At 43.9% G+C, this 13,914-nt stretch overlaps 1 protein-coding gene across 1 annotated transcript in view; it reads right to left on the reverse strand.

Moving 5' to 3' along the window:
* Positions 1-13,914, reverse strand: part of WT1 (WT1 transcription factor) — a 48,998-nt gene that overhangs the window by 24,491 nt on the left and 10,593 nt on the right. The window contains exon 4 of the mRNA XM_045825618.1: positions 6,331-6,408. Within this exon, the coding sequence (XP_045681574.1) occupies positions 6,331-6,408 (78 nt within the window). The remainder of the gene's footprint in view (positions 1-6,330; positions 6,409-13,914) is intronic.

Genomic DNA, 13,914 nt, shown 5'->3' on the forward strand with positions numbered 1-13,914 from the left:
TTCATGTAAGAGATCCTCCACTCATCTGCTACCCTCTCCCCCTCCAACACACACACTCACTCTCTCACACACACCTCCACCAACAGATTGGAGTCCTCATGCAGCCCACCTCCCTGTGCTGAGCGCACCCAGCTCCTCATGTCCAAGTTGGCCCCTTTGTCACCACCAGCCCTTTCTCTATCTTTCCTGCTCAGCTCCCTCCTTCTCCTGACTGGAGCAAACCTGTCATTCTTCCTCTCCTTTACAAAAACAAAATGACTCTTTGCTTCAAAATAAAATAGTTAAGAACGTGGTGTGGAGACGGGAAGTCTATAAAGCGCAAACTATTTTTTGAGAGGTTGACAATATTTTCAAAAAGTTGACGCCCTCGTGAAGGTTGAAACGGCAATGGGCTATAGCCATGCATTTGCTGAATCAGATCTAAGCAGAATCCAGTCATTTGTTAGAAAGTGATACAAGATGTATGTGTGCACATAGAAAAAAGTCTAAAGGCATATGCAACGTAATACTTACTGTAGTTTCACTGGGCTATTGAGAGGAGTGCTATTTCTTCCCCTATATATTTGTATTTTCTAACTTTTGTATAACTTATACATAATTAAATGAATCCATTGGTCATAAGCCTAAAGGAAAAAAGTGGGAAAGGTGAACAATCAGGGAGGAGAAAGTAGTAGCAAGTAAGTGAAAAGTGAAGGCAAAAAAAACAACTGAATCAATCCACTCGGACAGGAACCGGGACATGACTTGAAATCTAAAACACCAATCCAAAAGAACCTGTGCATCCCAATGTTCATAGCAGCACAATTTATAATAGCTAGGTGCTGGAAGCAACCTAGATGCCCATCAGTAAACGAATGGACCAAAAAACTATGGTACATTTACACGATGGAATTCTATGCAGCAGAAAGAAAGAAGGAGCTCCTACCCTTTGCAACAGCGTGGATGGAGCTGGAAAACATTATGCTAAGCGAAACAAGCCAGGCAGTGAAAGACTAATACCATATGATCTCACCTTTAACAGGAACCTAAACAACAAAACAAAGAAGCAAGCAAAATATAACCAAAGACACTGAAATAAAGGACAGGCTGACAGTGACCACAGAGGAGAGTAGAGGGAATTTCAGGGGACATTGGGAAGGGTTCACGGGAACAAACTTAAAGGACACATGGTCAAAAACTAGGGGGAGGGTGGTAATGGGAGGGAAGTGGGGAGGGGTGGGGGGAGGGGGGGCTGGACTGGGAGTAAAAAGGAGAAAACTGTATTTGAACAATGATTAAAATAAAATTAAAAAAAAAAAAGAAATCCAAGTCTTCCTCTCCATCCTGAGAGCCCCGCAGTCCCACGCTCTGCTCTGCACTAGGGCTAACAGCGCCTAGCCAAGTCCCATGCAAGGCAAAGAACTATTGCTCACAAAGCATCAATGTAATCGTTTATTTAAAAGGAGAACTTAACTTTCTGCTGGGGGCAAAGGTGGAGAAGCACACGCAGGAATGCTGGTGTTCACAGAGCTGCTTCTCTCCACCTTTGCTTTTGCGTCTCAAGCTCCAGGAGTCACTTAAAAGCAGCTATGCATTTTCAAGAAGTAAATCTCTTGGACGAGTACCTTATGTTCACGAGCTGGAGAGGGAAGGTGCTGGGCTGTGTATCGGAGCTCCCAGCCAGAGAAGACAGCTATCTCTTTTGGCACAGGTTCTCGGGGATGAGACCATGTCTAGCGGGGAACCTTCTCCAGATTCAACAGCCTTGGCCCCACCAAACCGCGCAGCTTTGCTCGCACCATACATCACTCGTCACGAGGCTTTCGTGTTTCCTTTCAAGCGTCCACAGGTCAAATACTGTGTGTTCCCAATAGTCTGAGAACTTCTTGGACCAGCAAAGGGACATTCATTTTGCTCAGCACTCCTTTACCATTTCCATTGTGTTCAATTTCCCACTCCCCCTACCCACGTCCCCGGAGAATAACTTCTTCCTTGTTTTAATAACTTGGACCACGGTCAAGGTTGCTGTGTTTCTCCATTTTGCAGGATATTTTCTTCAGGAGAGACAAAACAGAGGCTGACAGAGTAGCCAAGGCTTGTGAGCAGCCTTAAAAATTCAGCAGCCATTAAGAGCACATAGAAAATCTCTTTCAAAAAATAAAAGCAGGCAATGCCAAGGCACCGTAAACAGAATTATTCGTAAAGGTGGACTAATACTTAGAGAAGGTCCCTGGCAACTTTTTCCTCTCAGTGACCCACTGGAAAAATCTAATTTTGTTTGTGGGTGAGGTCAAGGGTCAGAGTTAAGAAAGTGGTTTCATAAAGTATCTTCTCTTTGACTTGAAATTGAAATACAATGATATCCCATGTGAGGTCATAAAAGTAATTCTGGTCCCAGGAGCAGGCAGAGATTAGAAAACGAGTAAAGGGAGAAGGAGACGAGAGTAAAACAGTGGCATCCGCCCCTCCCCATTATACATGAGGCTTTCCTCTCCTCTTCCCGTGCTCTCCCCGAAAACCGGCCCCGCCCACTAGCCCATCACCTCCCAGACATCTAACGGAAGACGTCTCCGTGCACTGGTTAGGACAAGAGGAAACAACCTTATTTTTTTAATAAAAGTAACACTGTCAAGGAAAGAAGACATGAACATATATTTAGTGGGGGTGAGTCTGAAGTACATGATCTTTTAATAAAAAATTGATAGTACCTCATTTTTATGAGCAACATGGGACTTACATCTTTCTTCTCCAAAGCATGAGTGAAACCTCCCATTTTCCTGTTCTACATCTACCTTGTCACCACGCTTTTCTTACCACCGATTTCAAAATAGTGTCAGGACACTGCTTACAGATTAAAGCAGAAGATGGGTTTTTTCTCTTTATCCGTCTTTACGAAATATCTTTTCTGAAGTGCATTTTCAGTGTTCTTATATCATGACAAAAGAAAGTAAATTTGGTATTACAGGGAATAATGACGCCTACCCAGATTACGTCCCCTCTAGGAAAAAACAAACTTTCTGCTGGAATAACAGACTCCGCGGAATCCCGTGCTCAGCTATTTGAGGGCCCGGAGGAAAGAGCTAGGGAGGCATTGTCCTCACGAGCTAAAAGAGAGGCAACCTGTGAGTCATCACCCACCCGTGGTTTGTAAAATCGATCTACATATAACTACCAGCACTTGAGAAATGATGTGGAATAAAGCAGAAACTGTCAGTGCGCACAGCATGGACCACGGGTAAGTACTGTTTTCTGAAATTTCATATTGTGTGTGTGCATGCACACGCACGTGTGTGTATCGGATCTCAGTGTGAGAGGTCTTCTACTGTGGTCACAATCTGAAAGCTCAAGAAACTCTAATCTGGGGCCCAGAATCTAGAGTCAGACAGGCGAGGGTTTCAGCATCATTCTGCCACTTGCCCCCTACGAGAGCTTGGTTAGGTGGCTTAATCTCACCAGCCTCCTCACCCGAAAGGTGGATGTGGCCACAAACCTAGGACTGTCATGAGATCAGAAGAGGAAACATGGGTAAAGCCGCTCACCCGGGGTCCAATACTGTTAACATCCCCCCTTGGACAAATGTTCCATTCACAGATGGGAGCGGATGTTGGCGGAGTTGCCACATGCTCTGAAAGGACACGCCCAGCGTGAGAGATCAGGTTAGTAAATTAGGCAACCGCACATGGGTTTTGCTCTCCAAAGAGTTGCTCTTCTGTGGGACTATTGCAGCCACCTGATCCTTGGCAGCTCTCTGAATGAAGTCAGTATTCTAGAAATACATCTTGATTCCAGAAATCCTGTCTCAAAATGTAAGCATCAGACCTATGAAAAAACTTGTCTAGTTTTTTTTTCTTATGTGGAATTGAAAAAGATAAATTATTCATACTCAGTGTTTCCTCCTACAGTATAGCTTCTGACTCCCCAGCAAGTGACTATTACCACATGTCTAAAGACCTTGAAAGATGTCAAAATTACCTCAACTGTGGAAAGACCCAGATTCAAACAGATGCCGAGATTCTTTATCTGTAATTTTTGTAATTAAGCAAAAAAGAAAAAAAAACCTGCACTCAAACTTTTAAAAACTGTAACATACACATTTCAAAATCATGTTCCATCTATTCGTGGCATTTAGTTTGGGGGGAGATACTGAATGCTGAGTGGAGAAGGGGGAAAGAAAGGAAGAGACCCAGAAAGAAATGGTAGGACCAAGATGCCAAGAAACGTAAGTTGGGAGGAGGTGGAATGCTGAACTTGTCGGCATCCCCTTCCTTGGATGCAAGTGGGGAAAGAACAGAATTAAATCAACAGGAAGCTTCTTCTTTTAAGGTCTAGAGAGAGGAAGTGGAAATTTGAATAAAAGAGAAAAATTGAGCCCTGGCTGGTGTAGCTCAGTGGATTGAGTGTGGGCTGCGAACCAAAGCATCGCAGGTTCGATTCCCAGTCAGGGCACATGCCTGGGTTGCAGGCCATGGCCCCCAGCAACCACACATTGATGTTTCTCTCTCTCTCTTTCTCCCTCCCTCTCTAAAAATAAATAAATAAAATCTTTAAAAAAAAAGGAAAGAAAAATTGGGGGTGGGGTGGAGAGAATGATCTAACAGCAAGTCTTAAAAGATGGAAAAAAAAAAGATGAGAAACAACTCTGCTGGTTACTGAAAGACAACTCAAAAAAGCAGGACCAAGCCAATAAAGGGGAGGATGATGAGGAGAGGGAGGCTGGTCCTGGTGTTCGAGCAGAGAAAATGAAATCAGAAGAAATAGTTCCAGAAACATCCCAGGGTGCAGGCTCCAGGACTGAGGAAGGCGCAGATGTTTGGGAAGGAAAAATTCTTTGCAGGAAGTCTGGCCATAGACTCGGGGTAACAATTAAGTCCTCCCTTAAAGATGTAAAGGTAAAGGGAGAAAAGGCAAGTGAAGTATGACTGAAAGATCTGACTGATCTAACAGCAATATGTGTAATGCCACAAATTTAGTTTATGAGAGTCATGAAGAAATGAGCAGGGTTGCTACTGCATCATTCTAAGAACTGTTTTCCAGGAGTATATTGATGAGAAGCGTCACCACTCCACTTTCATCCACAGCATGTCCTCAATACATAAGAAGCAGAAAGAGAGAGACGACTGGAAGTTTCCCATCCCAGGGCACTGATGGCTATCCTGATTACCCCTCGTCAGTCCTAACTCCTGCATCACCCCCAGGCACCACCAACAAGGCCTATGCCATTTGCCATCATCGCATTGTCCACTCACTTGCTCTGCCCTTCTGTCCATTTCACTGAGCTGGAGCTCCCAGCAGCAACTCTAGAAGAGAAGAAGAGGTGGGGAACAGGGAATGGAGCATGCATGGCTCTAAAAGCCCCCCAGAACCCAGAATCCAATGAGAAGCCACTGAATACACAGAAATGTGAAGGCAGCTGTCTGGTGCAGAGTGCTGGACTGAGTCTCCAGGCCCGCTGGAGCTGACAGTGAGGTGAAAGGCCCCACGGGGAGGCTGGAAGAGCCTGGGCTTTTGGAATTAGATCTGGGCTTGGAGGCCCAGCGCTACCACTTCATATGATGTGAACTTGGGAATTCAACTCTCTGAGCTTGATTTACTTCTTTGGAAAACAGGGTACCAGTACCAGGGCCTCATAATGTTATCAGGGAGACTAGATGAGGTGACCTAAAAGATCACCTGATAAATCACAGAAGCATCCTGAGGGTCACATCCAACTGTCTATCAACCCAGACTTGCTAGAAAGCTGGAAGTAAGTTCTTTCACTGGAGAAAGCAAGTCCCACTTGCTTGTCTTTGTTCATTTTCAGGTGGAGAGAATTGCCCCTACCTACCTACGTTTGATAGTTTATGTTCTCCCTACTGTAGTTGTATATCGAGTGTGAAACAGCTTGTTGGTGCAACTAGGTATGAGAACAGTAGATTCTGCATTGTCCAAATCATTATCTCTCAAATGTAAAGTTAGATCCTCAACTTTGTAAATGCAAAGCATTTCTTGATAAGATATGTAATAGGTAACATCTGTGGTATCACTGGCAAGACATAAACATTAAACGAGGTTGAATGGAGACAACTTAGAAGAACTCTAAAAAAAATTTCAGTATGTAAAGGCCATGTTAAGGTTTCCCAATATTCTTAACTCCCTTGTTCCAGACAAAATGTCCCTTATTTATATGCCTGCAAATTTAATACTTGAACACAACCCACCAACTAGTGGTGGGAGGAAAACATCTTGACTCTGAAAAGAGCCTTGACTACTTTTCTAAAACTGTACTCTCGTCAGAAGGTATAAGCACCTTTAAGATGGTTCAAAAGGGCGTTAAGTTACTGTCGAAGGGCAATGGAATAGAGACAATCTTACCCCTTTAATGTGGCTCCTAAGTTCATCTGATTCCAGGTCATGCATTCAAGCTGGGAGGTCATCTGGTATAAATTGTCGCTGTTAGAAAAACATGCAGAGTTAGAAACACAAAACTACAAAAATATAAACGTGCAATTGTCTCTTCAAAAAAAAACAATGGAGTTTTAGCTTCCCTGTACCGTGAAAGCCCCCACGTTCTCCAGGATGACAGAACACACGAGTCTGAAATAATTTCCACTGCATCCCACTGATCTCCGCACAGTCAGACACTTCATACACTGCAGAAGGTATGTGGGGGTCATTTGGAAGCCTTTAAAAAAACAACTTACTATGGCTAACATTGAAGTTTCTAAAGGGGTATTAAACCTTTGAAGGGAAGAGGCTAAAGGTAATGAAACTTTGGAAGGCAACACAGGCTGGATAACTCAACATTAAAGTTAAAAGCCTGGAGCTGAAAGTAAAAAGGCAGCAGATTAATTATTCGTGGAAAAGCCATTAAGTTGCTTTAATCAAAAGGATAAGTGTCATGTGGATCATGAGGGCCTGAAAAGTCAGAGTGATGGGTGGTGAATGGTCCAATACTCAAGGATGTGACAGGCAAAAGAAAGAGGATGATAAACTCTACGCACAGCTAAAGGAATCATTTCCCATACATTTTATTATTCTGGTACAAGTAAAGGGAGCTTTTTTCTAAAAGTCCCCCACCCCAGTTCTAAAAAGTGGGATGAGGAAAAACAATGACTGATCATTTACATTAAGACCCCGAAGGAGAAATACATGATCATGAGAACCAATCAAAAGTTATTCTTCCCCCCACAAAAAGTTGTTCTCTCCCTTTTATTTTGCACATCCAATTCACATAAACGCCTTTATTACATGTGGTTTTAAATGTCGCTCTAAATGCTATTATAGAAGGTTTCTCACATCCAGTCCCTGAAAGAACACCCCTGTCCAAGGAGCCTGCAAGTGCAAGTCTTTTAAATATCTCTATTACATGTGTCTTCATTTTTATTTATTCATGAGTGTACTTATCTTCTATTTATCTCATGCCTAGAAAACTAGCACATATGCCATCAGGCATATTACCATGCTCTATTAGGAAAACATTTAGTCCTGAACTGAAATGGTTAATTATGAAATTTGAAACCCAAGAGATTAATGGTTTGTTTGGGAGCCCTTGGTCTAAACACAGTACAGAAGAAATTTTCACTCCACCTTTGTGGCAGAGGTAAACAAAGGCTACGAAGCTTTCAATATCTAACGCGCGATATCAAATTGCAAATTCTGGACAATCTCCATCTTGTCACGGCATTCCTTTGGGTTGCTTCACCCATCGGGCCGAAGCAGCACCGAAGTTTAATTAAGAGAAGGTGTTGTCGAGCCAGCCTAACTGGGAAATTACAGCAACGCAGAATAAATGAATACAGTGCTCTCTCTTGGCGTAGCTTGATAAATCATAGCCAAGCCCATCTGCCTCCTGTGTAATCGCTCTGAAAATTATTTGGGACTCCTCCGTGGCGGGTACACAGGATAAGGAGAAAATCAGATTCCAGAAGGGAATCTTACATATGAAATGAGAAGTGACTTCAATCTCAAAGTATGTGTAGTTTCATTAGTCAGTGTATATCTGGATCCCATCATTCATCCCCATGTCTGACTGGCTATTATGCTACTACAATGTCCTACATATCAATGGAAAAAAAATGATTTGTTTCTCCTGCAGCTTCCCTGGTTTGCAGCAGCGGCCGGTGCTGGTCTGTGCCACTGCGTTTCTCAATTCCACGAATTCTTGCTGTAAGGCCAGTGTAATTAATTCCTGAAGGACCCCGATTTTTATTAGAAGTGCCAGCCTGCTGCATTTAACACAGAAGAGTTTCTTGAACTTTCTTTGGGTTGACAGTTCATTAATAAGCAGCCTCCTCCACAATCTCTACTGGTTTTTGTTCTCTTGCGCCTTTTCATCAAGCAATCCATTTATTAATCTCGCCATTAATCTCAGCCAACAGGCATTGTATTCCCCAGGCAGCTCTATGTATTTGTCACTGATTTTTTAAAAATTGTTCACCAACTAAAATCACTCAGCTCCAGTTGACAATTCTCCTAGGTCCTATTGGGATGTGGGATCTTTCTGAAATTATTTCATCCTTGCATAAGCCTAAGAAAATCCTAATTTTTAAGGGGGCTGAGAAACAAGATGAGTGACAGAAGTTTACATATGGGTTAATGAGTCCCAAATATCTAACTTTATGGTTTAGGCATCTTCTCACAGATTTCAAAAAATAATCCAATAGAGCCCTAAGGGTCACTAGGAAGTACCCCAAAGAGAACATATTTTTAAGGACATGTTCTTGGCCCCCATAGAACAAACTTTCTTAAATACAAGTTATGTCTTACACATTGGTATCTTCCTAGTAGGTGCTTAATAAATACTCTTCACTGCCTTGTCCAGTGTGGTAGTCACATGTGGCTACTGAGCACTTGAAATATGGCTAGTGCCGCATGTTGAAATGAGATTTTGACTACACTGGGTTAAAGAGAATATTTCAAAATTAACTTCACTGTTTCTTTTTTATGTGGCTGCTAGCAAATTTCAAACTACATCTATGGCTTGTATTATGTTTCTGCCGGACAGTGCTACTTCTGTAAGTTTTAGAATCTTGAGCAAATTAAGCAAATCAATTCAGCTCTCTGCACCTCAGTTTTCTCACCTGCCTAATGGGAATATTAGTCTCAATCAGTTTAACTTCACAGAGATGTTGTAAAGCTCTAATAATGGCTCTTTGAGGACTAGACAGATACAATCTTTTAATATTTCTAATCTAGCAAATCTTGCACAGTGCTGACTGATTCTCCACGGCAACTTTGCGAGGCAGGTATATTTATTTATGATCCCCATTTATCAAAGGAGGGCTCAGAGAGGTGCCTGCTGCTGACTTGCTGATGCCCCAACCCCCACCCTGCCCTTCGCCTTTGAAAGCTTCAGACATCATGTGGCCCCTGAGCCTCGTCTTCTCACTACCATTTAAATAATAGTAATAATAATACAGACTGCAAGAGTCTGGAAGTGGGAGGGAACACATGCAAGGAAGCATAACCTACTCTGTCTCCAGAAAGTTACAAGATGCAAGATGCCCAACGCATCCCCTTGAGCTAACGAAGGACAAATGTGCCAAGGTCCCAACTGGAGTCCCGCCTCTTGACTGCAGTGGCCCTGAGAGCCCAGCTTGTAAATCCTCAGAAGGAGAGAGGCAGGATAGGAAGAAGGACTTTCAGAAAATCCCCAGCTACTCATAGGTTTCCTGAGGCCAGCGATAGGATCAGAGCACAGTTTTAACCACATCCTGCCTTCTGTTGGCCGGGGCTCCTCGGCAGCTCAGTCAGGAGGCTGGACTGGCACAATCCTTCAGCTGGAAGCCCAGGATGGCAATGACAATAACTGCCGCTGGGGCGAGGACAAAATGTGAACTCGAGCTAAAAATACTGGGCCCATGCATGTTCAGGCTCTGATCTCTTTGGGCGATCAGTCAACACCCAGCTCTCATCATGAAAACCCACGCAAAGAGGCAGCACTGCTCAAAGAATATATGGCCCCTGACAAATAAGGCATCTAATTATTGAATAACCGCTGAAGGTGTCAGCCACCTCATTCCCAAAGGAGATCAGATAAGCAGGCGGTTTGGCTCAGAGCAGCCACAGTGGTCACGTAGGCATTTCAGCTCCCCGTCTAACTGTCCGTGTGGAAGTGAACTCTGAAATCGCAGGCTGCCAAAACGTATTCCCAAAGTCATGGTGTCCTTTATCTTTTTTTAAGTAGGTCTTTAAAAAAAAAGACACTTGTTTCCTATGTAAGAAATGTTTGAAGTTGGAGGCAACAGAGAGAGAGGAAAGAAACTTCCATAACTGGGATTAATGCAAGCTGGAGTAAAATAAAAGGAAGTCAGTCTTTGCAAAGAGGGGAACTTAAAAGGAAATCGGTAGTAGATCATATAGAGTTTGTTTTGGCCTGGACTGCAGTATTACTGAGTTCTTGACCTCCGCACAGAAAGAAAGGAAGACGAAAACCCTCAGCTATTATCTGGACTAGAACTCCTCCACTCTTCAAATGCATTTGTAATTCAAGTACATTTTCATCTTTCAGTGTGTTTACTATATTCAGTAGAACAAGGTAGAAAAGATCTTAGGCCACTGGAATAGAACCACTGAACCTGGTGGAGAGTGGAATTACCTCTTCCTGATAGTTGGTAGCTGGCAAAGGAGAATCTTTTTTTTCCCCATTACAGTTTACATTCAGTATTATTCTATATCAGTTTCAAGTGTGCAGCCTAGTGGTTAGACAATCAGATACTTTACAAAGTGGTCCCTCTGATGTTTTCAGTACCCAGCTGGCCCCAGACGTAGTTACTACAACATTATTGACTATATTCCCTGTGCTGTGCTTTATATCCCCGTGACTATTCTGTAGCTACCAATCTGTCCATCTGTACTTCTTCATCCCTTACCTTTTTTTACCCAGTTCCCCAATCCCCCCACAAAGTAGCATCTTGGTGGAAGAAAAGACTTTGTCCATGGGATGATTTTTTTAAGCCAAACAGGAACCAAGCAAACGTAACTGGCATCCGTGATCAGAATTCGTGTTTCCAGCATTTGCCGAGACAGCTCTGGCCCACACTAACAGAGAGGTCTCTGCACCTTCACCTCTACCTGATAAGCAAGGCTCACGCACTGCTCAGGCTGCGGCCAGACTTCCACGCTGCCCTTCTCCTGCGTTCTTTCCTCTGAGGCGCCTCGGAGGCTGCCTGTCGAGAAATTTCTGCCCAGCAGGCCATGGTGAATAATTATTTTACAGTCAATCTCTTGGTATTGTAATTTCTCTCAAGCTCGCCAGTTAACCAAAGAAAAACCCACTGGGGATTCAACTTCTATTAATAAACACTTGGTCAGCACAAAAGTTGAAGGAATATTGAAACTAGGTTTCCCCCCTCCCTGGAGACAAGTCCAGTGCAAGTTTTTGGCTTTGATATCAAACACCATGAACCGACCACCTTGGAAACCATTCCGGACTCTCTGCCTTCCTGCCTACCCACGTGGGAAACACACACCAGTGTTGTCAAGTAAAACCTGCACCCCATGTAAAGTGTACTCGGATACACAAGTGAAAAGAGGCAGCATTGATTATGATTTCATTTCCTTGGACATAAACTGTCCTCCAATTGATATCGAAGTTAAAAACTAACTTAAATAAGGGATTGTAAACTTCTCACTGACTTGGATTCCCCAGAAACTCTGGGGCTGCTAAGGAAGTTTCATTCCCACGAAAGACAATCTACTGGTACCAGGCTCCATTGTCCACTTCACCATTTGCGAATCTACATTCAATAAAAAGTCAGCCCTGGCGGGGTGGCTCAGCTGGTTGAGCATCATCCCGTACACCGAAAGGTCAGGGTGCATGCAAGAGGCAACCAATCAATATTTCTCTCTCACATCAGTGTTTCTCTCTCTGTCTTTTCCCCCATTTCTCCATCTCTAAAAAAATCAATGAACATATCCTTAGATGAAGATTTAAAAAAATAGTCATTCAGCAATGATTGTCTCTTGAATTGCTAAGGGGCAGAAGGAAACATTCTCATTTACATGAGTAGCACGGTTGTTAAAGAAGGGGATGCAAACCACATAAAAGGATAAAAGGAAAGAGAAACAACTAGAATGTCTCAAAAGAGAGTGCGCATGGGAATATTTTTCCAGCATAGTGCACAGAACTCCTTTTTAAAGTAGCTCCGAGAATCAGGCTGCGCAATGGGCACACTCAGGAACTGGAGGTCAGCAACCAGAGGAGGCGGAGAGGTCTTGTGGAAGAGGGTTCAAGGGAAATGAGCAGGGAAGGTCCAGCTAGTTGCTCATTCCATGTAGAAATCAGAGGGAACATTGTATTAGACTTAACCAGGGTGGACTCCACCACTGTCTCCCCTCAGGGGAGCATGGGGTCTGACATTCACTGGGACCTTGCCTTTGAGCAAACAGAGAGCTGGGTGTCCCTGGGAGCAGCATTCCTCCTGGGTCCAGGGACAAGGAGAAAGATCTCTGCTCTGGATTTCTTTAGCTGCCTGGGACTGAACTTCACCAACAGTCACGTCCAGTGGTAAAGGCAAAGTTAGAGGAGTCCACCCTTGGAAAGACACAGCTGCTTTGTTAGTTACAACTTAAGGAGAAAGTTCAAGTTGGCTCCAACAATACTCTCCAGGGAAAAATAGTGCCCCTCAACCCACTAAGTGCTTACCATTGAAAGGTACATGTAAACGAATGGATAATGTGTTTCTTTCAAAACTGTGGGAAACAAAGACCTTTTTCTTCAGGGAGACCTAGGGAAGATGCCACCTCTAGAGAGAAAGGGTGGCACTTAGGGGTCAGGAGAGGCAGCAGGTGGGTGCACGGGGTAGAAGCACAGATTCCGGGGCCTCACCCACTGGACGTAAATACCAGCTCTGCCCCTTACTGCGTCACACTGGGCAAATTCACCTGCAGGGCCTCGGTTTCCTTCTCCGTGATGTGGGGCTGATAACCTCAGAGGGATGATACCTCGAAGAGTTGCCACGTGATTAAATAAGTCAACACTTGTAAACTGCTTAGAATAGTGCCCGAGTGAAATAAGTTTACATAAGAATTTGCCATTGTTATTCATCAGCAAAGGCATGGACTATATAAGGGGAATATTCCAGTGGAGTGGCCTGGTACCCCTCAGTGGTCCAGAGCCCAGATGGGTTCTGAAGTCAGAGATACTGAGGATCGAATCCTGGTTCTGATGATCACTCACTGTGTGAGCCTGGGCAAGTTACTTTGAGTCTCTACATCCATTTCCTCCTCAGCAGAACGGAGTTTAGCGCACCCACTTCAGAGATTAATTGGAAGAACTAAATGAACGAACTGAGAGTGAAGTACTTGGCACATGTAGGGATCACGTACTAATAAATCCTAGTCCCTGTGTTACAGGGACTCCAGCTTCCACCCAGCGTGACCACGGGCTTCCCTAAGGACTGAAATCTAGTTTCATAAGCCTTGGTGACCTACAGACAAAACTCTACCCACCTGCAACATGTGGTGGGGAGGGGCGCGGCCAGGGAGGCAGGGAGGGTGGGGAAACCACCTCCTATCACTTCCCACAAGTTGACTGGGCACATTTTCTACTCACTACTGTTTACACTGACACACAAATGTGTATGGCTGTAACCCTTCAGATCTGTCCTGAGGGGCAGGAGAGAACTTACCATGTTTCTCTTGCTGTCAATTTCTCTCCTGACAAGTAGAGAATTTTGAGAATTGCCTCCAAGCAAGTTCACATTGTGCACTGCTTATTTAATGTCTGTATATGTACCATTATCTTTCCTCCGTGCTGGGAAGGAAGACCAAATCCAAGTTTGGGGAACAGCGCTTTGGGAAGAGGGGTGGGGAAGGAGTTGGGCAGGCTGCCTCAGAGGATCAACTGCAAGGAGGAGAACAAAATACAAGCAAGCCTTTCCCACGAGGTCCCAGTTTTAGACAGAAAAGCACCACTGAACATCAAAAATCCAAGTTGGGTTATTCAGTGATTAG

Source organism: Phyllostomus hastatus, unplaced genomic scaffold (assembly GCF_019186645.2).
Source record: "Phyllostomus hastatus isolate PE091 unplaced genomic scaffold, TTU_PhHast_1.1 phas_scaffold_585, whole genome shotgun sequence".
NCBI classification, from domain to species: domain Eukaryota; kingdom Metazoa; phylum Chordata; class Mammalia; order Chiroptera; family Phyllostomidae; genus Phyllostomus; species Phyllostomus hastatus.